We start from the raw sequence: 27,647 nt of genomic DNA on the forward strand, positions 1-27,647 counted from the left end.
TGCACCTCAAGAAGCTTCGTAAACCACAAGCAGTACATCTCGAGAAGCTTCGTAAACCACAGGCAATTTATAACAAGAAGTTTACCACAAGTAGAGCACCACGCGGTCCTATATTCCTGCTAGATCAATATCCGCAGAAATAACACTGCTGGGACCGAACTGACCCACTCATCCTTCACGTCGGGGTGAGGTTTAATGAAAAGCCAGAGAGATATATGTCAATAAAGTCCCCCACGAGTTAAGTCCTCGAAATTCAGGCTATATATATATATATATATATATATATATATATATATATATATATATATATATATATATATATATTGAGCGATCGGGGCTTGAACATGCAGGAGGGTGAGGGGCGTGTGGGGAATAGAGTGAATTGGAACGGTGTGGTATACTGGGGTCGACATGTTGTCAGTAGATTGAGCTAGAGCATGTGAAGCGTCTGGAGTAAACCACGGAAAGGTTTGTGGGGCCTGGATGTGGAAAGGAAGCTGTGGTTTCTTTACACATGACAGCTAGAGACTGAGTGTGAACGAATGTGACCTTTTTCCCAGCGCTACCTCGCCCGGGGGGATGGGGGGTTGCTATTTTCATGTGTGGCGGGGTGGCGACGGGAATGGATAAAGGCAGCAAGTATGAATATGTACATGTGTATATATGTATATCTCTGTGTATGTATATGTATGTATACGTTGAAATGTATAGGTATGAATATGTGCGTGTGTTGGCGTTTATGTATATACATGTGTATGTGCGTGGGTTGGGCCATTCTTCGTCTGTTTCCTTGCGCTACCTCGCTAACGCGGGAGACGGCGATTAGGTAGAATGAATATATATATATATTTTTGTTATATATTATTATTATTATTATTATTATTATTATTATTATTGTTATTATTATTATTATTGTTGTGCTTTATCGCCGTTTCCGGCGTTAGCGAGGTAGCGCCAAGAAACATGAAAAAAGATCCACCCACACACATCCACTCATATACACACATATATACATACACTTACATATGCATACATATACATATACATATCAACATATATACATATATACACATGTACATACACTCGCTTGCCTTCATCCATTCTCGGCGCCACCACGCCTCACAGGAAACAGCATCGCCACCCCTTACGTCAGCGAGGTAGTGCTAGGAAAACAGACAAAAGAGGCCACATTTGTTCACACTCAGTCTCTAGCTGTCATGTGCAATACACCGAAACCAAGCAGTGTAAGAAATGGTAGGTTAATGGCGCGTGCAGCTTTGCAAGGTTCTAGAGGGATGAGGTGAGGCACTGACTGTGTGTTTCATAAGTCTTTGTAAGGGTAGAGGTCGAGCAAGAAGTAGGGAGGGAGAGAGTGGTGTATGGTTCACTGTAATCGGGTTAGAAACAGACGCCCTTACCTGTCTCCTGCTGTACAAGGGCCTCTTTAGGCGCGGATGTGGAGACGCTCCTGCACTGGTATCTCCTTGCATTTGCCTTTGCACTGGTTGATGCGCGCGCGCGTGTGTGTGTGTGTGTATGAGGTCCGCACGATGACGCAGGAGTGAACGAACCGGGTCACACAAGCGAGTAAGCTGTTACGAGTCAGTTCACGAGAGTATCTGCACACTGGTGGGTGGACTATCACTCGGACGATGTATATGTCAGTTCAGACAGGACATTATGGATGTATCTGAACATATGTGCCTTGAGAATCTATTCGAGAATCCGTGTCTGTGGAGGAACGTCCGTGTCTGTGGAGGAACGCCCGTTTCTGTGAAGGAACGTCCGTGTCTGTGAAGGAGCGTCCGTGTCTGTGAAGGAACGCCCGTGTCTATGAAGGGGTGTTGGCGCGGTCGTGTGTCGCCAGGCCCGCGTCAGGACGAGCCGGCCACCACGTGAGGCATCGACGGCTACTGGCCGACTGCCTGGACCTGGCAAGCCAGACCCTGAGGAGGAGAGGACTTAATGACCTCAGGCGGAGCCAGGCGGGGGCGGGGCTGTCAAGGGCATTGCCACAGTGAAGGGTCGGGATGGGACGGTGACAGGGCCACCTGGGGACACCTGTGTAGGGGCAGGGCCACCTGGGGACACCTGTGTAGGGGCAGGGCCACATGGGGACACCTGTGTAGGGGCAGGGCCACCCGGGGACACATGTCTAGATAGGGGCAGGGTGTTAGGAGACAGGGCTACTTCGGGACACCTGTCTAGGAGCAGGGCCCTGAGAGACAGGACCACCTGAGAGCAGTACTCATGGGTCAGGGTATTGGCAGGGATGGCCGCTGTGGGACATGCGCCGGGTCAGCCAAGTGTTTATCTGTTTTACACCATTTGTGGGTTATGCTGGTAACGCTGATGTGTATCAGACACGGACGGTGATGGTAGCGCTGGCATATATATATATATATATATATATATATATATATATATATATATATATATATATATATATATATATATATATATATGAATATTATAATTCTTCACCGTTTCCCGCGTTAACGTCGTCGCGTCAGGAAAAGACGAAGGAATGACTTCATCCACTCACATATGCACTCTCTAGCCGTCATGTGTACCGCACGTGAGGTTGTACATATCTAGAAACACACACTTAAATGGTTGCAGGTCATCAATACAGAGAGAGAGAGAGAGAGAGAGAGAGAGAGAGAGAGAGAGAGAGAGAGAGAGAGAGAGAGAGAGAGACTTCCCCGGATATCAAAGAACAGCAGACGGTAATATAAACGTAATGACACAACGGCTCCGTAACACCAAGACGAGAGAGAGGTTGTTGGCACACACACACACACAACACGAACAAGTCCGCTCCCTTTGAGGCTGTGCAAACCTGATTATCTTCACGAACACATGTACAAGTATAACGCTCCCAACGCACGCAAAGGTTTCTGGCAGGTTACTTTACGCAAGAGAGAGAGAGAGAGAGAGAGAGAGAGAGAGAGAGAGAGAGAGAGAGAGAGAGAGAGAGAGCGTGTGTGCTCACAAGTTTGAACAGAGGAGTTCTTATGGTAAGGTGAGTGTGAGAGAGCGCGTGTACTCACGGAAGTTTGAACAGAGGAGGTGCGTTGTGTACCTTAGAGAATGTAGGTTATGTAATTTAATGTTTATGTAAAAAGGAGAGCAGTAAAGTTCTTACCTTGTTTTGTTAAATATGGAATGACGCAAAAAAAAAAAAAAACTCAGGGAAGGAAGTACTGTTTACAAGTAAAGTATTTAAATAGCTGGTAAATGTCTTTCATAAGAGGACTGAAGGTGGGTCGAACAGACAGAAATACGGATCGTCATTGCTAGGTACGGTCGGTTGAACAGACACAAACAAATGTAGTGTCATTTCTAGTTACTAGCGACGCTCATGAGTCTTAAGTTGTAAGTTGTATATATATTCTTTAAGCTCGCTGGCTCTGCATGACGTCAGCAGCACGTAAAAGGAAGCCATCGACGCAAGATTATATTTACCACCACGTCGTTAACGCGGCGTGTGGCGTGTGTAGAGGGTACTTGAATACTGCTTGGTGTGTCTGACAAGCGTATGGGTGTATTACGGGACTCGCCTACTTTGACGGTGATCATTTCAGGGTATTATTATTGTGCGATGTAAAAGATCTAACACGGGTTTTTTTTTGTCTTTCTTTTTTACCGCATGATTTACACGCCGGTGTTAGAGGGAATGAAACAAGTGTATTAAACATTAATTCACGACTGTCAAAATTTACGGCAGTTGGTGGGGGTCGGTTAGAGAATTATAAGAAAGAAAACGAATTAAGGTATGTGGTTCCAGTTTGTATGAGCGAAGATAAAAGAACATATTTACATGAAACATTTCGATGCACGTTTGGTGTAGGAAATCACATTTCGTAAATTAGAAAGAATTATATGTTTCATTAGAAAAGGTTGTAGAGGTAAGGGGAAAGCAGAAGGGAACAGAAGAGTGACAAAGAGAGTACGCGAAAGACAGAAGGTACGTTGTGTGTGTGTGTGTGAGAGAGAGAGAAATAGATAGATAGATAGATAGATAGATAGAGAGAGAGAGAGAGAGAGAGAGAGAGAGAGAGAGAGAGATAGAGAGAGAGAGAGAGAAACGGAGAATTTTACCACATCCCCCAACCTCCACCGAGCAGCACCTCGAACGAAAGTTTGCGTGAGGCACGGCCTAGCGCTAGGCTAACGCTCACCGCATAAACTGGGCGAGGGATAAACAGTTTCTGTTCCAAAGTCATTATAACGACCCCCAGACCACTGGAACTCCCGATTAAGAAATCGACACAGTTCATAACTTAGACACCACCTCCATCGCCACCGCAGAGTTCGGCAGACGCTCAGTGCGGAACGTTCGTGTTGCTCCACGCTCGGCTAACAGGAACTACACTTGCTTTTCAAAATCGGCCTCATGAACCTCGTAAACAATTAGTGCAAGACAACTCACGCCCACACCTGACTGACATATGCCTCTCATTTATCCCTTTATATCCCACGACGATTTGTATACATATATACACATTATATATATATTCTCTTTGATATATAAAACAAGCGAGTTGTGATATATTTGAAACGTTCAATAACGTATTTATAACATTATTATGTGTTTCTGCAATATTTATGCCGCTACGAATTCGTTTAGGTATATGTGATACAAACCCCATTGTTAGATTAAGTGAGGTTGCATTTTAGGGTCTCGTTAATATCGATGATATGAAAGCCTAGGAAAGTTTCAGCCAGGCTTGAATAACGACTGACTGCGTACAAGGTCCCACTCTACTAACCCACGTCCTTCCGTGAGCATCGTTTTCTGTTGCGTTAAGAAGAAAACGATATTATAGATATAGACAGTCATCTCTGGGGGAGAAATGTTTACGTTGACATCGAGATACTTTGGTGACCTTGAGGTGTAGCTGCCTAAGGTCACACCAGGAGTGAAGAGGGGTCGCTTTTGGCTAAGGTCACGTCGAAGAACTTTTTGCTTCAGAGGAAAACATTATGTCCGGGCCTCTGAAAGTAGCGCATCGCTGAAGCTATGTGTGTGTGTGTGTGTGTGTGTGTGTGTGTGTGTCAAGTAATACAGCCTCAATAAGCTGCCTCATAGAGGACCTCCTCACCTCTTTCGAGCGGAGGCCATCTTTTACTCGCTGGCGATTGTTGCGCAACCTCAAAGCTGCTATAGGAGCCTCGTAAAGGGAATCCTGTGTTTAAATAATTTAAAAAGAAGGAAAAATAAAGTTATACATCAGCGTGTCTTTGCATATGATACTCCACGTGCCCATTTATCGACCAGACTCAAAAGGGTGAATGAATAGCTGGGTTTTCCATTACGCCGTTTCCACGTTGAGGGAACTAAAAAAAAATATTGCTGTACTTCATCTCCTGAAGCCTTTGGGGGGGTATTGATGATGGCCCCCAGAACACCACCATGTAACCTGGAGCAGAAGACTTTACTAATGTCTCCTCAGAGCTCCTCGCATTTGCCTGAGCGAATTAATTTTTCAGCATGACATGTATTGTCTTCTTGCGACCGGTGTGTGTGTGTGTGTGTGTGTGTGTGTGTGTGTGTGTGTGTTCGCTCAGTTACAACGTGTATTATGTATTGCTAAGGGCCGAGTGGGTGGTGGTGGAGTGGCCGTGATGTGTAGAGTGGGGGTTGGGGTGGGGGGGTGAAGACAGGTATGTGTAAAGGGTACTTACTGGTGGGGAGCTTAGTGATGGACGGGTGGGTGAGGCGAGGAAAGGCATGGAGTGGGAGACTGTACGGTGAGGAATACATGAGACGGGGTGGATAAGAAAGAGGCGAGTGATCAGAAGAATAAAGAATTCTCACAGCATCACGGCCCCTGTTTTAACCACAACTCCGTCCCTCCAAAGTGTCTTGTCACACCACCGCATCTTGTCTTATCTAACACACTCTACGTATTTGTATATGGAAAGTAAGTTGTAGGCAGTATCCACCCAGGGAAGTGCCACCGCCCGTACTCAAGTGCTTTGACGTGATGCCTAGAACCATCTTACACCATTCCGTTATAGTAGGTTGTACGCAGTAGACGCCCAGGGAAGTACTCCCCCTCCTGACTATACTTACTCGGGCTCTCTCTCTCTCTCTCTCTCTCTCTCTCTCTCTCTCTCTCTCTCTCTCTTAGACTTTAGTGCTTCTCATATCTCAGTCGTTTCGGCCTTTTGCCTTTACTACATTCGATTGCAGAGGGATGAAACGAAGCGGAGGAGGGAAAGGATGGAGAGCGAGTCGAGTGAGGCAGAATTGTGGTAAAGCTAAGCGGGAGTGACGCTGGCACGGCAGAAGCCGGGCGGAGGGGAAAAGTGATATGGGTGGAGATGAGACAGTATGAGGGTGAGGGGAAACTTGGGTGACAGAATGGGAGGTGCACGTTGGAGGTATAAGGTAGGATGATTGTGAGGCAGACTGGGGTCAAATAAGGGTGGTGGCAGTTAGGTATCATGATGTGCCACAGTAGTGAAGTTATGCAGGACCAAGAGGGTAGATTATTAGGTGTAGTGGAGGTGAGTTAGGTGAAGACGAGGCAAAGTAGAGGTAAGGTAAAGTCGGAGTGAGGCAGGGCGTGGGTGAAGCACACGGGTCGGGTCGAGTGCAACGTCTTGGAACACAGTAGAAATGAGAGGTGGAGGAGGTAGGTTGAGGGTGAGGCGGTGCGCGTGAGGCACCACAAACACAGACGACCTCGGGAACACCGCGGGTGAGACAGCTGTCCACCTGCTTAGTGGTGTGGTTGATACGGCGGGGGAGGATAGCAGTGTGGCAGGGGAGGGTGACAAAGTATAAGCGCAGCGTACCACCGTTGAGAGGAGATAGCTAAGCTGGGCAACAGAAGACAGAGTGGATGGAAGAGTTTTAAGTGGGAGGATTACCAAGAGGATGGGCAGGATGCTAGGCTGTGATGCAATATTTCAGATGGAGTGACTTTAATTACACCGTCACTTGGTAAGATGGGCCGTTCCTCACACAGGAAATGATTCTGAAGCCTCGAACGCTTCCCAAAAGCTGTAAACACCATCCACATCACCAAGACACCATCTACATGTATATACGTCGCTGTCAAGAACGTTATCCCTTACACTACTTCGAGTCCTTGGAAGTCAGTCGACACAAAACATAAACAAATAGTTACCAGGAGCCTGTGTGTTGCACCCCGCCAGTCACACTCCCCCAGTAACAATGTTCTCGCTCTCTGTTTTTTCTTTCTCCTTGTTGACGTTCCCACGAACCTCATCGTTATCCAGCATCAGGCGCGTGTGTTCCCGGGCGAGGGGGTGCCGCTCCCCACCCTCACTACCCTGGTCAGGGAGGTGGGGGGTTCATTCCCCACCCTCACTGTACCTGAAGGTGCTGTTTCCCACCCTCACCACTACCTTAGGGGGCTACTCCCTACCCTAGGCAACAAGTTGCAGAGGTCCTCTCCCCTCCCTTACTGTCCTAGGGGTGGTCCTCACCACCTTAAAGAAGGGCCACCGCTACCTGTCCCCCACACCCAGAGAGGAGACGTTTTCTGACCTTACTAACTTGGGGGGGGGGGGTCTTTGGGGCTTGGTTGTGGAGAGGAGGGAGTGAGGGAGAGGGCAGACTATGGTTTCGGTGCAACTGTTGTTCTTCGTCTGTTTCTTTCGGTACGCTAAAAACAGCGAACAAGCGTGAAAAGAAAATAATGTGAGGGGGGGACGCTTTCCCAGGCCTTGAAGATCTGGAGGGTCCGAGCACCGTGGAGGGGCGTGAGGGAGGGAGGGAGAGAGAGAGAGAGGACGGAGGGGTATATAATAAGGACGGAGGGACCAGTCCCTCCACCTCCACCATGCTCCCAGTAGCTCTCTTGCCCCTCATATTCACTCTGGCTACCGCAGGTGAGTCACTGTTATCAAATTGCTTCAGTAACGAACCATTCGGGTTATTACTAAGTAATCGTAGTATGAACTAGGCTCTAAGAAGTTGTAGTCACTAGTAACTAGTGCAAACTATTCATCATATGGAAGAAATCATTCCAGTGAACTCTCTACTATGCTGAATTATTCACTAAACGAACCACATTTAGCAAATCACCACAACAATCTACGTAATACAGTGAAACAGCGCTACAATGAACTAGTCATTGCAGCGGAACTAGTCATTTCAATGGCATGGTGTTTCAGTGAAATAGTCACTGCCATGGAAGGGTATCGAAACATATTTGTCGCAGTGTTGAAACTTTTGAAAGAGGAGCAAATCATTACAGTCAAGTACTGCCCCAAATTGTCACAAAGTGTTACTGCAACAATTAATCATTACATTATATGTAAGTAGGCAGATTATTTTCTTTAATGCACTTTTTGTTAAAGCCCGTGGCATATTCGACATTCACAAGCTTTCTTTTTTATTTTTCTTATCTTAATTTTTCTGACGACACGTTTTGCTTCATCACAGTGTTTAAATGTCCTGTCTTCGCTTTTTATATATTGATCCTGGCTGTTGGAGGTTTGTATGTTCTATGAAGGTGCCCGTTCATATGCACTTTATTCGTATTCATATACCTCCGCGTTGTACAGTTAGGTTCGATAAAACGCTATCAGCTGGCTATTTGCGTCTGTTCGGAAACAACCAAGTATAGACCCCGTTGCTCACCATTGTGAGACGAAGGGTATTCGAGTACTCAGTATTTCGAATAGTTGTTTCTATTATACAGTCCCATAGCCTAACGGTTAGCATGCCTGCCTCTTGCACAGGGGTCCAAGGTTCGATCCTGGCTGTTGGAGGTTTGTATGTTTATGAAGGTGCGCGTTCATATGCACTTTATTCGTATTCATATACCTCCGCGTTGTACAGTTAGGTTCGGTAAAACGCTATCAGCTGGCTATGTGCGTCTGTTTGGAAACAACCAAGTATAGACCCCGTTGCTCACCATTGTGAGACGAAGGGTATTCGAGTACTCAGTATTTCGAATAGTTGTTTCCTATTGTACATCCCATAGCCTATCGGTTAGCTTGCCTGCCTCTTGCACAGGGGTCCCAGGTTCGATCCTGGCTGTTGGAGGTTTGTATGTTCTATGAAGGTGCGCGTTCATATGCACTTTATTCGTATATATATATATATATATATATATATATATATATATATATATATATATATATGATTATTAGGTAAATCTACTAAATCTATCGTAATATCAAAACCCCAGTTATGATTAGTTCATCATTTATGGTCATTAGAATTCCATGACTTGAGCAGTAGGATCACGCCCTCTGCAAACAAGCAAGAAAAGACAGTCAGTCTCTATAAATAATAACCCTGTTTTTTACAGCCCAGACCTCGGTAGTGCTGTGCCGGGATGTATATGGCTTATTGGCTTAAATATTGATAAAAGTCATTCTATCGTTCCTGGTGTGGATGTCATTGGTTTATCTTTACTGTTGTGATGGGCTTTTCTATCTTATCCTCTTCTGAAATTGAATATTGCAGCCTTTGTATTTTTCTTTTTAGTAATGTGTGCCAAAAATAACACAAAAAAGCTTAATGTAAAAAAAAAATCAAGACAGCATAATTGAATATCCAGCCTTAAGGTATTTTAGAGAGCCTAGCCACTATGTTGGCCAGTCCACCACATAGAAGGTATCTCCCGTCGTGCTCTAAGGTTACTCACCTTCGCACTCAAGAACCGCAGCGTCGTGCTCAAGATTATCTGCTGTTGGTATCTTAAAGAGTCAGTGGGATATATGCAAATGCGGTGGAAATGAGTGTTTTAGAAAACACTTCACATGGTAACATAAGGAGGGGAGAGTTGCCATAAACGTCCTTCAACGATAAAACACTAAAGAAAATCTATGTATAATTTCTCTCATTTTGAAAAATGCATTCATATCAAACGAAAATATAAAGCTTTTTTTCACTAGAATTTGTGTAAATCATACCATGATTTTTTACGACACGACTCAAAATCGATGTCTTAACATGGAAAAAGTCTTAAGGTAGGTTTCAGATAACGAATATACCGATACAGGATTTCCATTTGAAGTTTTAAAGTAATTTTCGGTGACTCAGGTAAAAGACTGTGAAAGCTGAACCAGAATGATGACATTTGTGATTGTCTTAGCACTTTCTTTTGTAGTCGTTTGCATCTGCATTTAAGTTACTATTAAAATCGCGATTCTAATAGTGGAAGAGAGGTGTTCAGGAAAGTTTGTTGAACCATCCTGATAAACGCCTCTTACTGTGTGTTATAGGGTAGAGAGTCATCTACGAAATACGTTTATGAAGTTGATGAAATGCAACTTAGTTCTAGGGGGAATGATATAAAAACCGAAATTTGACAAAAAAAAAAAAATATATTAAAAACAAAGCACTGAAAGTGAGCATCTAGTACAGACATAATAAAATTGTAAAAGAAGAATAGATGATAAAACAACAGACTGCTGCTCTTTGGAAGCTGTAAAAGTTGGGAAGACTTTATTAGCTCAAACGAATTCATATCATAAGCCTGTATATTTATTTTGATTGCCTTATACTTTGAAATTATACCAATGATGAACTTTCATTTGGTCCCCTTTTTTTTCTGAGGTACTGTGTTCTACCTTTTGGGAAGTTGTCTTATAGTATGTGTCTTGGATAAAGTGATCTTTTTCATATTTTCTCCTGAAGTTAAAGGTCCTTTTCGATGGCATTCATCGCAAAAAAAAAGTTTTTATCGCTTTTCTCGCGTTAGGGAAGTAGCGCCAGGAACAGACGAAGAAAGGCCACATCCGCTAATATCCATTATCTAATTGTCATGTGTAATGCAGCGAAGCCCCAGCTCCTCATCCACAACCAGGCGCAACATACCTTTTCCAAGAAGGTAGCCGATGTAAGAAATAAGCAATACGTGTACATTATACCTTCCGCAAGCCATATGCGATACTGAGAACTGTTATTGGTAAGACTACCCGCAAATTAAGGAAAAATCCTTGGATTTTATTGGTATTACTGACTTACACCTTCTTTTTTCCGTCATATAGATATATATAGATCACCAACGCCTACCATACGACAGTGCACGGAAAGACATGTGTGGGAAGGAATACATATGGTGGTTGCAGAGTAGAGAGCGCCAGCGCAGTAGCGTAGCTTTGGAGTTATAAATGAAGTTGAAACTTTCTTTGAAAATCTTGTGTGGCAATGCCGCTTCCTCGACACGTTTAGGCTGCTTGTATTTGATTTTAGAATTTACAAATTTTCAGCGTTTTTCCAAAATGAAAATCATCCTATATAGTTCCTTTAAAGGATAAGAGCGAAATGAAACTAAAGTAGGTGTTACCTTCGGACTAGTTAACTCCAAAACCAAATCCCAGATTAGTTAAACTGAGAACTGTTAACTTTAGATAACTAATTTTGAAAGAATTACGTAATCTTCGATTGATTATCTCAAGAATATCAAGTTTTCGGACGTGATAAAGGATCGCTAGATCATTGGTCCGAAATATACAAAATCTCGGGACACCTACCTAAACCATGCATTAGGTACCGTTAAATTAGCTAATCATTTCGGTTCCTCCCAAGTTCCTTCATGTCTGATGCACTCATCTCATTGGCCAACCCTTTATCCTCCGTCTCTCAAAGACCAATCTTGTTTGTTGCACAGTTGTTCTCGTCCCATATCATCTGCTACTGCCATTAATCTTTGCTTTTCACTTTGTATATTTCCCAGGGGTACCCCATGTGCCCCGCTACTCCGGTGTGGTGCCCCAGCTGCCCCGAATTGTGGGTGGGGAGGTGGCAAGCCCCGGAGAGTTCCCGCACCAGATCTCCATGCAGAGGAGCGGGACCCATCTTTGTGCTGGCTCCGTCCTGAACGAGAACTTCGTCATCACAGCTGGTCACTGCGTCGACGGGTATGGGTTTCTTCGATGGGTCACGACGTATGGAGCAAAATTTATGAGTCACGGATTATGTAGGAGGTAGTGTGGATATGGTTTATGGGACAGGAGCTATGGACTTAGGAGAAAGCACCTTGAGCTTTTGGCTCAGGGGTTTAGGTCACGGGTATGGGCCAGGGGCTTTGGGGTCAGGAGATATCGGTCAGGAACTGTACAGGTCAAGGTTATGGTATGTGGATGAGGAGATACGAATCACTGGGTATAGTTCCGGAGTTATTGAGTCATGGGATATGGACCAAGGGCTAGTGTTCGTCTATTCCTGATGTTACCTAGCTAAGGCAAGACGGGCTGTTAGGTTTGAAAGAAAATTATGATAATAACAGGAGAACGCTGTGTTACTCAGGGGCTAGATAGACAAGGGCACTGTACAGGACAGTGTAGTTGTTACCCAGGCTGGAATAAAGGTCCTTGGAGACCTTACGAAAGACTAAGGAACTAATTAGGAGGAATAAAGTTGGGCATGGAGGAAGGGCCGTGGGCCATGGGGCATGGCTTAGAAAGTGGAAGATAAGAGCACAGAGGAACTTGGGTTAACTCATAGATGAACTTGGACCTCTGTAGGTAAACAGAGGAATGGGACTTGGGAGTAGGATAGTGATGTGGGTTCCCGTTGCAGTATCTAGTCCTTTTCCAATTTGAAGATTGATGAGACGAGAGCTTTTAGTGGGATGTTTAGGGGAATGTAGTTAATAAAGGACAGATTGATGAGACGAGAGCTTTTAGTGAGATGTTTAGGGGAATGTAGTTAATAAAGGACAGATTGATGAGACGAGAGCTTTTAGTGGGATGTTTAGGGGAATGTAGTTAATAAAGGACGTCCCCAAAGACTTGGGCAAAGTGCGGGCTAATCCACAAATAGTTTCCTATATTATGACTGGTATTACGTGCAGTTCAAGCTGCAGTATTGGGGATGGCACCTCAAGATCACAAACACAGTGCTAAGTATAACATGTACCATTCTTTCTCTCCCCCCATACAGTGCTAAGTGTAAAACGTACCATTCTTTCTCTCCTGCCGTGCGCGAACAGACACAGCCAGTCCTCCATCACCGTGGTGGCTGGGGAGTACGACTTGGAGGTGTCCTCCGGAGACGAGCAAAGGAGAAAGGTCAGTGCTTTGCTCCTGCACGAGCACTATGACGACTCCACCAACACCAACGACATAGCCCTCGTCAAGCTGGCGGAGCCCCTGGTTTTCAACGATGTGGTCAAGCCTATCGAGTTGCCCGGACAGATGGAGCTGGTGGCAGCCAACACCCTCTGTACCACCACTGGCTGGGGCTCCACCTTCGAAGACGGCGACGTCGTCGACGTCCTCAGGAAAGTAGGCTCCTGGAGGGCTTTAATGGTTAAAGGGATATGGAATTTTGTAAGGGATCATATCACGGTAGGTAGAAGCGAGTGTTTAGTTTACGTCATAGTGCCTATTCACGAAGTCTCAGATTGCGGTAGCTGTGGCTAGATTTGGGACATGGTTGTTAGTCAGTGAGACTCATCTATCAGTCATAGAGGCTACATAAGATTCAGATGAATCATGGTGGCTTTCACGGGAATTCTTAGGCTGGGTCGTGGTGTCTAGCTAGACAAGGAGGCTTTGGGTGGATCAAGTAGGCTACTTGGGGGAGGCAGCCTAGGTAGATCATGAATAGAGGGTTGCCATGTCTGAACATTCAAAAAAGAAGTCGTTCCGGATACCCATCCTGACCCTCGGCCGACACACACATACTGACGCTATGCTACCTTTAAGGGGCCATGATGATTGATTTGTTCATTTACATAACATCGCGTCACCTCCGTTGTGTAGTGGTTAGAGCGCTTAGCTACGAATCTGCGTATGTTCCAGACTTTACCTTTTACCTTCCGAACGAAGATTTCGAGACGTAAATGAAGGACTTTCCCGAGGAAATACGGACGTATGACACCCCCAACTGTATATATAATCAACTGCAAAATATTGAGCTTCAATCCTACCTTTGAGTCCCGGATCGTTCTCCCATGTGAACGCAGCGATGGATCATAAGGTAGTGAGTGTTTGGCGAGGGAGGGACGAAGTGGAGCCTAGTCTGAATTATCAAGGGACTGTGGAGCAAGTCTTGCAAGGAGTCATGGGCTACTGAGTATCCTATTAGTGAGTCAGGTAGAATCATGAGACACCTTAATTTCTTCGTCAACTTCACCACACTTCCTTTGTGCGTTGTTTTAGTACCGCCTTGCTATCATGTCGGTCGAACTGGTATGTGTGTGTGTGTGTGTGTGTTCGGAGATCGTTCTAGCCTCGCAAGGGATAATGGTTTCGTCGGTCTTCCACCATCACTGCAATATTCTCGGAACAGCTGGGTTAGTTTGTGATTATGAACATTAGTTATCCTTCAGCAACCGTATATAAAGGGGAATGACAATTAATGATTATATTATGAACTTTGGATATCCTTCAACAACCGTGTGTAAAGATAGAATGACATAAATATATCCATAAATGAAGTAAAGGAAACTGAACTAGATGCCATGTCACCCGCAGCCCACGAAAAAATCCTCAAGCCTTTCCTTTTTTAAGTTAACATCCTAAAGTTTCACCTTTCGCACTTTCCCTTCCCGTGCTGATTGATCGACTACTTCAGTACTCCGGAATCCTGTTTGTCGCTTCTAAAATTTTGGAAAATATGTCATTAGTACTACGTTGACTTATGCGGATTCAGTTTTTCTAAATATCTTAATACTTCATATCATTGAATATTAGTTTGCCTAATCATTAATTTCTGCCCTTGGAAATGGGTTTTGTGGTTACGGAATTTTTTGATGAATTTTCAGCTGTAAATGCTGAAATGAATACTGAACAACAAAGCCATTTCTTGATCATCGTTAGTGAAAGCGCAATTTTCGTTTTATGATCAACATTTCGCATTATTCATTTTTTCCCCTGCATACACCTTAAAAATTCTTTAAGCCCTTTCTTCACGTTGCAAGAAAAACCCCTTTTCAAATTCTAATCTAATCTAATTCTAATCTAAAAGTATCACAATGTTAGATTTTCCTGTATCATTTGATACCCTTTCCTTCACATTATTTCGAAGTTTTGAATAGTTACTCCCAGCAAACTTATTCATCAGGTCAATGTGAGGTTACTTCAGTTTCATGCAGCTTGCTTTCATCTAGACTTTCATTGGTGTAGAGTGTAACTGCGTCACCTGTCTCATACAACCTACTTTTATTGAAACATTGTAGATTGTATATCCTCTCGCAGGCTAACATCAAAACTTGATGAAGTTGCCTTACGCCGCAATGTAAGTTCACCTTCCCTCTTCTGTTGGTATTGCTTTCATTATACTTCCGAGAGCTGGCTGCTTGTTTGGCCCCACCACAGCTGCCGCGTCACACGATCACTGTGTGGCCGTTGGCAACTCAAGGGTGGGCAGTTTTTTAATTTTTTTTTCCTACACTTAAAGCTCTGAAGTCTCTACCCTCTCATATCTTTCCCAGAAGCTGTGATCTGGCATATTATGAAAGTTTTTTTTTTTCACTTCCTCCAAATTTCGTAAATAATTTCCTTTGTCTTTTATTTTTCCCTTTCATCAACCTCTGTAATTCAATTCAGGTTCGGTCAAAAAAAAAAAAGAAAATGAATCCTTTCACCTGTGGGGAGACGAACAATGCTGTGTTTCAAGCTCTGTCGACCTTCATCCGCTATTGGATGTGTAAAATTATTCACAGACAAGAGACATAAACAATGATATACGCCATCCTGACACGCGTGAGCATACAGCAAGGGCACCGGCTGTCAACAGGGCCATTAATAACGAATGATTACAAGGATGCGGCTCCAACTCCCCAACCGTGGCATACTTCCCTCCGTCCCCAGTGACGGGTAATCCATATCCATATCTCTTATGATTTAGCGACGCAGTAGACATCACTTTTGTTCTGTGATGTTAGAGGCGGAGGGAATTATGAGCAAGGCCTGAAATATTAAAAACCATTATCGGTAGTCGTGTTGGGTTCCCACAAGATACATTAGAGGAAGGGCTAGTAATTAATAGACTTTCCATTCTCGCGTGATTAGTTACCGTTGCCGAAGTAATTTGGTTGTCCTTGGTAGGTAGGGTACGGTAGAGTAGTGGCACAAAGGATAGATGTGGAAGTGATTCGTCTTTCTATAGCTCTTGACAGCAACAGTGGTACCAATCTCGTATTGATCAATGTGATTGAGCTTATTTCTTCAACGGACCGAGTAATGATCAAATACTATATACATAAAACTAACAGTGACTGAAAATAAAAGTTTAAGTTGCAACTTGTGGACAATTGTGGATACAGTTTGAGGAAGTTTTCAATAACAGCGCTTGTTTTTGTTAGGTTGATGTTCCCGTGGTGAGCGACAACAAATGCCGTGAGTCCTACGGCGTCACTGTAATTGCAGACCACATGCTGTGCGCCGGCTACGAAGAAGGAGGAAAGGACGCTTGTCAGGGCGACTCCGGCGGCCCCTTCGTCTGCCTGGGCAAGCTGCACGGCATCACCTCCGCGGGGTACGGCTGCGCCCGACCCAACTACCCGGGCGTGTACACCGAAGTCGCCTATTTCAGAGAATGGATTGATTCTCATATGGCTGATTTTGAAGCTCACTCGATTTGAGTAAAATAGATTTATAAAGTCTCCCGTGTTTTCCGTCTGAAATAAAATTTACATGCAACAAGGTGTAATGTTGAACATCTTGTTGTCTATTAAAGATATGAATAAGAGAAGCCTCCGACACCAAGACGATCTCTTTCCAAATTCGCGCAATATATATATATATATATATATATATATATATATATATATATATATATATATATATATATATATATGGATACTGTAGATAGGCTTATGCCAGAGTTTTTTTCCATGTATATTTGGCAAAGGAAGGAGACCAAACGAATGAAATACAAAGTTTCTCAGATATCACCTGGATAGTCAGATAAATTTGCTGCAAATACAATTATAAAATGAAACAAAATGAAAAAAATTAATCGAAAATGATATTTCCTTCCAAAACCTACCTCACTACTATTGTCTTATTCTGTTATCTAATCTTACTTTATCTAAAGGCCCTGGACATTTCGTAGCGTAAATGTATTTTTTTTTTTTTTTTGGTTTCTGGTATCCAATTGTATTTTTTCTGTTGGCGGAAATTTGTAAAAAACTATCAATCACATGGTTTCTATAGGAGGTTCATTCGAATCCGTAACGTTATACCTGGGGCACAAAGTGACCGGTTTAAAAAATCATTTGAAGTGATATTCTGATAAGTATTATGCAAACAACGTACCTCATAACCTTGCAATTCCTTTGAGAATATTGCTACTTTATTCTCTTGTGACAAGACAACTTGAACTGTATTTGAGTAAAGAAGGCTTTCGTGATCAGAAAACGGTAATTATGCATTTTTTTTTTTTTCAAAACTGGATGAACTCATTATACTAACAGGTTCAATAAATGCGATTTGAATGCAACATATGATATACAAGATGTAAGTATTGACTGGCTAAATAAAGCATCCCTGAACTTTCATTTATTTAGGCAAAATACTATTTTGAATTCAGTTGAATATATTTGATGAATATTTCCTCAAGGATTCCTAGATATGCTTTATAACAGCGATAAAGTATTGCCTACATTGGTAAATATGGTCACGTCTTACATTTTAACTCTTATCGATACTGAAATAGCTCAAGCAATTGAGAAATATAAATGTCACACTATTGTTGTCTCATACAATTTTGTGTAGTTATCCATATAAACACAGCCATTTTCTCTGTGCAGTAAGTTGCCTGAAAATATTTGTACGTTACTTTCCGGTATGGATTTGTTGTTGATAGGAAGTTTATGAATGTTATTTTTATACATTCATTAAGGGGTATAATTGGTAACGGAGATCGTAGAGGGAAGGTAGGTATTTATTTACTCTAATGTTGATAACATACCGCTTCCCTAACGACCTCTACCACATGTTTACCTTCCTTACGCAGCCGATTGTCGTGTGAGACTACAGTTTTTCAACTTTTTATCTCTCCTCATCTGCTTTTTACCAGAAGATATTCTCCTTAAAAGGCTCCCAGAAGATTTTTGATAAATATAAGGGTTACTGAGTCGTTATGTAAGGTAGGATTTGAATTTTATTTGTGCATTATGGTTTCATGTAACCAATAAGTTTTTTTTTTACCACTCGTTACTCTTCGCCAATGTATCCGGATATAGCTCTTATCCTGTAGTTTGCATTAACCAATAAGACATTTTATAACCCAGGTAAGAAGCAGTTCAGGGTTTTGATAAGCTGAGCTGCTTGGCTGAGGTATCAATTCGCCTGTGGCCGATCTGTAGAGTGTTCGTTTAATGGGTTAGTATTTTACGTGTCCATTTGTGCTATTGCGAGTTGTAGACTACAAATTGTCGTACCCCACGGACAGGAATTAACGATATAATATTACGACTCGTATTAGCAAGTGCTCTAAATTATTGTCCTGAATTTTGGAAATTAGTAGTTATACTAATTTACGTAATTTTTGTCGTTAGGGGCCAAGTAGCACTGATAGGCAGATGATAAAAGTTTTGACATTTGAAACTAAAAGAAGCGTGTTTTATTTAGTTAGTCGAAACTAGACCTAAGATTTCCGGTATGATAAGATTGAATAGACTTTTAACATTATACGGACTTTTAACATGAATCCTAACCCTGTTTCACATATCTCCACCGATCAAGTGTGGAGTTCAGATACTGTAATTTCAGCCAATAATTTCGCTACTATCAGTTGTATGCCACAAGCCACACTAACATTTCTGCATCAAAAGTTATAATTTGGGAAGAAATCCCTCGAAATTTGTGTATATTAGAGATATTCAATTGATTATAGTCACCGTTGGTTATCATGAATAATGTTACTCCGTTGGTAATTGATCTCGGCCTGTTATGTAAAACGAAACATGATCGGCCGAAATGAAGCAGGACTCGTAAACCTCGTAGCGCCCAGCATAATGCCATCGATTTTTTTTTTCTTATTTTTCATGGGAAAGGCCCCAGTCGGGGACAAAAGTCCACATTAGGGCCGGGCCTTAATTGAAATATAGAGATAATTATGACATGGAGAAAGAAACGACTTGAAGTGTGCCACGTCGTAGTTATTGGGAAAGACATAAGAGAGTAGAGAGTTCCAAAGTTTCGGACGTGGAATGAAAGAACCAGGTATCAAAACTGCCCACCCTTGAGTTCTGATGGCCACACAATAATCCTGTGACGCACGCAGCAGCTTGCCGAGTATTGCGTGGTCTAGCTATCGGTGGGGGCACACAAGCAGCCAGCTCTCGGGAGCAACTAGGCCGGGTATCCACTCAGTATTTGTTCTTGACAATCATAATAGACATACGGAGGATTGATTGATTTCCGGCTCGCACATGTATGTAAAGACCCAATGGAAGGTATGATAATAGAATGAGACGATTTTAAAATAATTATAGTTATGTTCACTGTGACGAGAGACTACACACAGGTATTGGACATCCAACAAACACCACCCAACCAATTGAATATCTAATGTTATAGGCATCACCTCGCAGGCTTTACACACCATCCATTCTCCATACTCTTCTTGCAACCCAAAAAAATCTACCTCAGCACACACGCACACACACACACACACACACACAAAAAAAAAAAAAAAGTTTGAAAAGGTGTACGCTAGGTGCGAAAGTTTGAGATGGGGCTCCACTAGTGTAGAATTGAGATGGGGCTCCACTAGTGTAGAATCTCTCTCTCTCTCTCTCTCTCTCTCTCTCTCTCTCTCTCTCTCTCTCTCTCTCTCTCTCCCCCGACACAAACAGATAGGTAATTAGGACGCAGCGCCCCGTAGCTTTTTTTTTTTCCCCCTTTGTTCCTAAGAGTTGTGAAATGTTGCTTGGTGCTAGTAATTTTAATGTATCACCATTACTGAAATAATGTAATCAGTCGACACAAAACATAAACAATGTTATCGGCCAGCCAGACTTTCTCAGATGACAATGTACTCGCTTTGTTTTCCTTCTCGTGATGTTCCCACGAACCTCCTCGTTATCCAGCGTCAGGCGTGCGTGTTCCCGGGAGGGGGGGGGGGCGCCGCTCCCCATGGGGTTTGATAGTAGATCACATCAGCCAAAGAGATCCACGCAGGAAAAAGCTGTTGTGACCAGCCTTTACAGATTCTGGCAACTCTCGGAGAACCAAAATTTACACCTAGTCAGATTTGATCATACACTCTTAACGTACTATCCAATCTTAATGTCCCTCGCCGCCAAACCACGCGTGAAGTTAAAGTGTATACAAAGTTGAGCTCTGTCCTGAAAACGCCGAACAGCATGATCGATTAAAGATTTTAAACCGGTCTGTTCGTATCGAAGAGAAGCGGCACACAAAGTGTGCCAGAAATTTATAAATGGCACCAAAAACGTTTTCAAAAAATGCCCACATTGCTCAGAAGACTTGCACCATACTACTTGACACGCTTCTACCTTGTCTTGTCAATTCTTTAACCCGCCATCCTGTCCCCTCTTACAAACCCATTAAGATAAAGGAGGGGTGGGTGGGGGTGTAACCCATGGAGGGGCTGGAGGGAGATGGTAAGGGGCTCCGTAGAGGGAGGGGTGGGAAGGAAGGGATGGAAGGTTATATATATATATATATAATGACGGAGGGACCAGCAGGCCCTCCATCTCCGCCATGCTCCCAGTAGCTCTCCTGGCCGTCTCGCTCACGCTGGCCGCCGCTGGTAAGTCACTCTTGCCAACGCGTCTCTTTTAGGAACTGGTCACTGGTGCAAACTAATCAGTGGAGCGAACTGGTGTTACTAGAGTGAACTAGTCCCTAGAGCGAACTAGATACAAAAGGAAACTGGTTTGCACCAGGAACTAATTCCTTATAATGTAACGAACAAGTAAATTCCATTTGCCTGTCCGCTATAGTGAACGTAAGAGGTAAATCACTGATTAAGTGGATTAATCAGTCCAGTGAAATCGTGCGTCAGTAAACAAATCATGACAACAGAATGGTGAAATAATGAATTATAATTTCAACGAAGCAGCGTTACAACGAAGTTGTAGTCACTACAGAGAAAGTCTTAAACGAATTATTTACCACATCGAAATAGTAACTGCATTAAAGTTATAAAATTATGGAATCCTAAAAGAGGCTTTGTAACAACGACTTTGAATTTCAGTAAAGCCAAAGAATTTTACAGCAACCTACAACCTAATATCTAGCGCCACATTGCCTCGATGAATTTGAGTTTATAAATCTATGATTTCCACAGTAAACTAATTTCAGCACGATGCATTGCTTCAGCGAACTAGCTTTTAGAACGAAGTGTTACTACAGCTGTCTAGTCATTACAGAGGTATATGGCAAACCGCGAACGTTTTCTGTGTGTTTCCATCATTTTCTAAACGACCTTCACAGTAATCTAAAATGACAACTGTAAAGCTTGTTTTTCACTGGAAACTGCGTGAATTATGACACGATTTCCCGCGACAGACTGAAATAGTCAGCTTGTTGGTCTCGATGATGATTATTCTATCAAAGGCTCATGCGTCAGAAGTTTTGATTTGCTTTATGGCTGCACGATCACAGGGCTGTGAAGGTTAAGCCAGAACATCATGCCTTTTGTCACGGTTTCTGTTGCCATTCGTCTGCATCTGTTTTTCAGCTGCATTTCACTGTCAGAATCATGATTCCATTGCTGGAAGAGAGAAAGGAAGGTGTCCAGTAAATCTGTCAAGTCAGTATTACTATCTCTATCACCAGTCGGCAAGAGACGACAAGACTAGCAGACGGACCACCCTCTTTGACTACCATGATAAGCACATCGTATCTGTGTTGTGGGAAAGCGTCCTTGGGCTGACACTAGTGCGTCCTCAGGCCTGTATTCTCACGACGGGTTGGGTAGGGGGGATGAACACAGCCTGGACTCGCAATACTTATCACAGGCGTAGGCCCATGACTGATTGTAGTCGTCGATGAAGTAACACAAAGGCTTCTGTTTGTCTCCTCAGAATGCCTGTCAAATCCATGTACACAACAGCTTGTCTCGGGGTGAAATGATGACACAGTGTCGCTGTAATGGCGACATGGTGATTCGCTAGGCAATGAAGACGCTATGTTGCAACCTTTGTCGCTGTAGGTAATGACAATCGCTGTCACAACCGGTGATGGCGACACTGTACAACATCCTATGATTAACGATGCCAAATGTTGTAGAACATCGTTTGATAAGTTATAATGACTGGTATTCATTTCTCATAATCTCCTAGAGTGAAATGTTATTGAACACACGTTGGTCAACTTCGGATCAGCTCGCCGAACAATTAATGTAAACTCTGCACTTTCGGATATTGACTAGTCCATTCCAGACGAGTCAGCTCATTCTTAGTTACGCTATCTTTTTCATCCACCCATATATTGTATCTTATCATTTGTTCGCAAATGTCCCCAGCTCCTTACATCAACGACTCTCGCTAACTTTGTTCCACTTGTGTTCTTTTGTATCCCAGGCGTGCCACACGTGCCCCGTATTCCCGGTGTGCTGCCCCAGCTGCCCCGTATCGTGGGTGGGGAGGAGGCCAGCCCTGGAGAGTTCCCGCACCAGATCTCCATGCAGAGGAACGGGATCTTCGGCAGGTACCACTCCTGTGGCGGCTCCGTCCTGAATGAGAATTTCGTCATCACAGCTGGTCATTGCGTCAGCGGGTGAGTCACCACTGGGTGTTAAGACATTATGGTTTAAAAGGAATGGACCAGAGACTGGGTTACTGAATATTGGCGAGGGTAAGGGTTATGAGGTATTGGCCAGGCAGGACCTATAGAGTGGCGGAGTATGTGCTGGGAGTTCTTACCTATGGGCCAGAAGCTATGGGTTTCGGGCATAGGCTGTTTGCCCATTGACCAGAAACTACAAGTTGTGGGTGTATAGGCCAAATGCAATAGGTTATAGGAGGGATGGGCGAGTTGCTATGGTTAGATGGGTAAGGGCCAGTCGATATGGACCAAGTGCTTTAGGTTGCAGAGTATATATCCAGATCTGTGGATTGTAGTTCATGGGTTATGGGCTTAAAAGGCAAGTAATGCTGGCAAGGGGTGTGAATAAATAGGTGTTGAATCTGGGGCTCGAGTGATGGGTTATGGTTGGGAGTGTTGGCATCATATTTCGTGGATTGGATTCAGTGGCCTGGGACATGAGATGTTGGTCTGGACTTGTGGAACATGGATATGTGCTCATTTATTGGGACATGAGGTCATGAATGTGGTTTAGAAGGGATAGATCAGAGCACAGAGAAACAGGTTAAATGATAGATGGACCTATTTTTTTTTTTTTGGGGGGGGGGGGTTAAGGAATGGTTTGGGTCTAAGGGAGTAGGATGGCGGTGTGGGTTCCCGTCGTAAAGTCTTAGACTTTTTCTCGAGTGTATCACTCATGAAACGAGAGCTTCCTTGGGGAATATTAACTAAAGCTTGCACTGTAGTTTAAGAGATGGATATGTGAAAGGTCATCTCCAAAGACTGGACGAAGTGCATACTAATCCACCTAGTTCCTCAAATGGATAGGATTAGCTGGGCTTCAAGCCCCAGAATTTTAGGATGGCGTTTTCAAAACACAAAATATGACACATCGCTCTCTGTTTCCTACCCTTCACGAACAGACACAGCGAATCTTCGATCACTGTGGTGGCCGGGGAGTACAACCTGAAGGAATCCTCGGGAGATGAGCAGGAAAGGAAGGCTGAAGCTCTGCTCCTACACGAGCACTACGACGGCTCCACCAATACCAACGACATCGCCCTCATCAAGCTGACGGAGCCCCTGGTTATGAACGACATGGTCAAGCCCATCCAGCTTCCCGGGCAGATGGAATTGGTGGCAGTCAACACCCTTTGTACCACCACCGGCTGGGGCACCACCACCCAGGGCGGCAGCGTCGCCGACATCCTCAGAAAGGTAGGTGCGCGAAGGGCGTGCTTAGAAAGGGAATCGGTCGCTATGTAGGGAGTTTTAGGGTACTACGCCTTGGCCTTGACACCTACCAAAGAAGTCCCAGTCATCGGTCGTGATAGGTACATGGAAGTTCTTTAGATTCTGTTATGGTGTGTATATAGTTAGTTCAAGGACTGGTTATGGTGGCTACTGATGGAGTCTTGCGTTAGGTCTTCGTGGTCCCTGAGGGAGACTTGTTATGGGGAAGCAGCTGGTAGAAGTACTGGATGCCCTTCACGAACACTGTCTGCTCTGCCGTCGTGTATAGCAGGCAGGACTAATCCTTTCATTGCAAGCCTTACATTGAGAGGTTGACCCTCGGGCAAGAATGGGGCAAACGTCGAGAGATCGAGTGCACTTGCGGTGAGGTGAGGTCAGCCGCGCCCAGGGAAGGCAGGTGTGTACGTCTGACGGTCAACTTTGTTAAGAAAGGGTTGTTGCGCCCGTCAATAGATTCTTGCCCCTGGAAAGGAGAATTTAGGATCGTCCAGTGCTTGACTGCACTTGGAAAGGGAGGCGTGCAAGCTGGGAATAAATGCTTGGTCTAAAGAGGTGCGCAAATGCAGAGGCTGGAAGCGTTACGGGAGCGGGGGTTCTTAGTCATAAACCGACTGTGCTTGGGAAGGTAAGCTGCGCGCGTCTAGAGTCCAGCTATGTTAGGACAGGGGGAGGTAAGTATATCTGTAGATCAGATAAGCTTGGACAACGGAAATGTGCAAGTGTAGAAGGCGAGTGCGTTTAAGAGGGAAGGTAGGCACATCGAAAAGCCTACAATTGGGAATGGATGATCTGCGTTGTCCAGTCCAGAGGTCACGTGTACTTACGCAGTGGAGATGAGTATGTTTAGAAGACTTCCTTACACCTCGAAGCTGTGGAGCTCTTTCCCCTCTCATATCTTTCCCAGTAACCATGAAACTGGCACATTTTATAAGACGGGATTTCCACTTTTCTCCAAAATGCGAAAATACTTTCCCTTGTCCTTTATTTCCCGTTTATTGGTTATGTATTTCAATTTCTGCAGTGTATTGCCAGGTTGAAGGGACTGAGTTGTGGAATTATTTAGTAGTATTTAGCAGTGCTGGAGCCGTGGTGTATTCAGGAGTGCGTGGCGAGGCTGGGACGGAGTTTTGGAGTGCGAAGTGTGTTTGCAGCAAGACTGGAGCTATGGTATACGGAAGTGTGTGTTGGTGTGCGACAAGGTGTGCAGGGGCCGTGGAATATTGAGTATGCCATTTGTGAGTCAGGTAGAGTTATGAAGACACTATATCTTCAACAGTTCTATCACTACTCCTCCGCACAACTTACCGAGAACCTTGGTTCGATTTGCTGTTTTTTCGTGCCACCGCGCCGTCCTTAGGACGCCCCTTGGGTAGGGGTGGAATGGTGTGGGGGCACCGTCCAAGACCCATGGTGAATGATGGTGTCGTAATGATGTGCCACCATCACTCCAGCATTCCTGGAGCAGTCGGGGTTATCCGTGATTATGAAGGTTAGTGACACATCATCACCCGTGTAGCAATGGAATTGACAACATAAACATTGATAACTGAGAAACCAGTCCAATACGCGGATGTTGGGTGAAACTAGAATACCACCCATACGTTTTCGAAGATCTGTAAAAGAGCCCCAAGGAGTTAAAGGAAATTTGAACGTGCCGGTGAAAAAAAAAAAAATCTTATTTTGCATCATATATTCTATGGCATCTGAATTCTCACTCGCCGGTTAAGAATCACGTTGGGTGGGTTCACATGAAGAAACGCAGGCTAATTTTCGTGTAGATGCTACGATATCGTTTAAGGTCAGTCCAGATTCTCATAAAAGAGAATCAAGCAAAATGTTAAAAAAAAAAAAAAAATGCCAATCTGATCACGAACTGTCGTTTGACAGAAAAATAAGTTTCACTATGTTTGTCTTCATATTGTTTCGTTTTATATAGTTGTTTGAAATGTTAAAAGAACTAAGTATTTTGAATACGAGAAAGACTGACATACATTAAGCCTTCCATGGAGAAAATAAGAATATCAGGTACAACTCGTACAAATGTGGTTGACATGTTCTGTACAGTGGTGTGTAAGGGGCTGTAAACAAAAGGACTACACACAAGCAAGTGAACAAATTAGTAATCATGTGAAACAATGCACACATCACTGAATCTCCAAATACATGTGATCAACATCGCGACTTCGATGGAGACAGCAAGAAACAGATTTTCACACTTTTTTTTTTTTTATTTTACGTGGTGGAGATTTTCTGCCTTAAAGAGACTTTGAGGGCAAGTGGACGGGCAAGTGGACAGAAAAGTACGTGATCTACTACTAAGAAGTTCATATATGTATTAGTTTAGGACTGGACCAACAGCGAAGAACGGGAAGAAATGTATATAAAAAAAAATAGAAAATTAGTTTATCATTTTGGTGTAAACAATTAATACCGAATCAGCATCACGCATTGCCACGCTGGGATCAGTTCGATCATGAATACCTATAGGAAACGCTAGATTATTATTCACACGTAAGCCATCGATTCGTCCTCTGGTGACCTTCCTCTATTGTTGCCTCTGGAAATCGTTTAAGAGACAATAGACATAAAGCGATGTGATGTATGCCATCTTGACACACGAAAGGACATTGCAGAGACCCTCCGTCAATAGAGCCATTAATAACCAGTAATTGCAGTGATACGGCTCTAACTCTCCATCCGAGGCACGCTGCCATCCATCCCAAGTGATGGGAAATCCATACCCCTCTGTCTAATAATTTAGGGACACAGTAGACATCACTCTTTTGTTCTGTGATGCAAGAGGCGGAGGGCGTTATGAGCGAGGCCTGAATTATTAAGAACCGCTGAGCAATTATCTGGACTATCGTGATGGCTTCCCACCAAGCAAAATTTAAGGAAATCCTTCAATCATTGGAGTTCTTATTGTCTAGATGATTGCCATAGTCAAGGTAATTAACTTAGGCAAGCTAATTCGGCTGTTAGATGGTAGAGTAGATGGTTAGGTGATTGGATCTTGTTTTACGGTGATATTCCTGTGATTGGGCCTGACTGATGATAATCTTATCATTAATGTGAACACTTTGAGTTTAATTCCCCATCGTATATATGTAATGAACCTAATATCATTCAGGAACAGAATGAGCTTGACTGACTGATAAGCAACTCCGAATGCCCATTGAAGTTTCATGCAGCGAGGACGAGGCATTCTTGCTAACAGCTCCGTGTACCTTTGTCAGGTTGACGTCCCCGTGGTGAGTGACAACACATGCCGCGAGTCCTACGGCGTCACTGACATCGCGGACCACATGCTGTGCGCCGGCTACAAAGAAGGAGGAAAGGACACTTGTCAGGGCGACTCCGGCGGCCCCTTCGTCTGCCTGGGCAAGCTGCACGGCCTCACCTCCTGGGGTTACGGCTGCGCCCGACCCAACTACCCGGGCGTGTACACCGAAGTCGCCTATTTCAGAGAATGGATTGATTCTCACATGGCTAAATCTGAAGCTCATTTGATTAGAACTAAATAAAGTTCTCGGATGACCATGCTCTTTTTCTTTAACGAAATTTACGTGAAACAAGATCCATATATATATATATATATATATATATATATATATATATATATATATATATATATATATATATATACTTGTCTCTGACACCTGTTTAAACGTAAAGTTACGGTCATAGCATGCAGAGTCATGTGACCTATAAGCTCG

The 27,647-nt window shown here is 43.6% G+C and overlaps 2 protein-coding genes across 4 annotated transcripts in view; both read left to right on the forward strand.

The window, feature by feature from the left end:
- Positions 1–16,596, forward strand: part of LOC139749059 (trypsin-1-like) — a 31,526-nt gene extending 14,930 nt beyond the window's left edge. Inside the window, exons 1-4 of one of the 2 annotated variants that reach the window (XM_071662505.1) lie at positions 7,715–7,872; positions 11,679–11,862; positions 12,936–13,230; positions 16,257–16,596. In XM_071662505.1, the coding sequence (XP_071518606.1) occupies positions 7,824–7,872; positions 11,679–11,862; positions 12,936–13,230; positions 16,257–16,535 (807 nt within the window). In that variant the 5' untranslated portion in view covers positions 7,715–7,823 and the 3' untranslated portion in view covers positions 16,536–16,596. Of the gene's footprint in view, positions 1–7,714; positions 7,873–11,678; positions 11,863–12,935; positions 13,231–16,256 lie in introns of those variants that run through there. The other variant, XM_071662506.1, reaches the window with a different exon arrangement.
- A 1,293-nt stretch (positions 16,597–17,889) lies between these two features.
- LOC139749057 (trypsin-1-like) lies at positions 17,890–27,469 on the forward strand. 2 transcript variants are annotated; one of them, XM_071662502.1, is made up of 4 exons: positions 17,890–18,044; positions 22,455–22,650; positions 23,601–23,895; positions 27,168–27,469. In XM_071662502.1, the coding sequence occupies exons 2-4, from the start codon at positions 22,556–22,558 to the stop codon at positions 27,453–27,455; spliced, it is 678 nt and encodes a 225-aa protein (XP_071518603.1). In that variant the 5' UTR covers positions 17,890–18,044; positions 22,455–22,555; the 3' UTR covers positions 27,456–27,469. The 2 variants fall into 2 exon arrangements, with proteins under 2 accessions (XP_071518603.1, XP_071518602.1); XM_071662501.1 differs by lacking the exon at positions 17,890–18,044 and adding an exon at positions 20,537–20,677.
- Positions 27,470–27,647: the final 178 nt, after the last annotated feature.

This window comes from Panulirus ornatus, chromosome 6 (genome assembly GCF_036320965.1).
Source record: "Panulirus ornatus isolate Po-2019 chromosome 6, ASM3632096v1, whole genome shotgun sequence".
NCBI lineage: Eukaryota > Metazoa > Arthropoda > Malacostraca > Decapoda > Palinuridae > Panulirus > Panulirus ornatus.

What these genes read in the sequence shown, in the direction of transcription:
- LOC139749057 (XM_071662501.1), top strand. Translation starts at nt 20,629, where the DNA reads ATGCTCCCAGTAGCTCTCCTGGCCGTCTCGCTCACGCTGGCCGCCGCT. An exon ending in GCTCACGCTGGCCGCCGCTG is followed by an intron (nt 20,678 to 22,454) that starts GTAAGTCACTCT and finishes TTTGTATCCCAG; the next exon opens with GCGTGCCACACGTGCCCCGT. An exon ending in TCGCCGACATCCTCAGAAAG is followed by an intron (nt 23,896 to 27,167) that starts GTAGGTGCGCGA and finishes TACCTTTGTCAG; the next exon opens with GTTGACGTCCCCGTGGTGAG.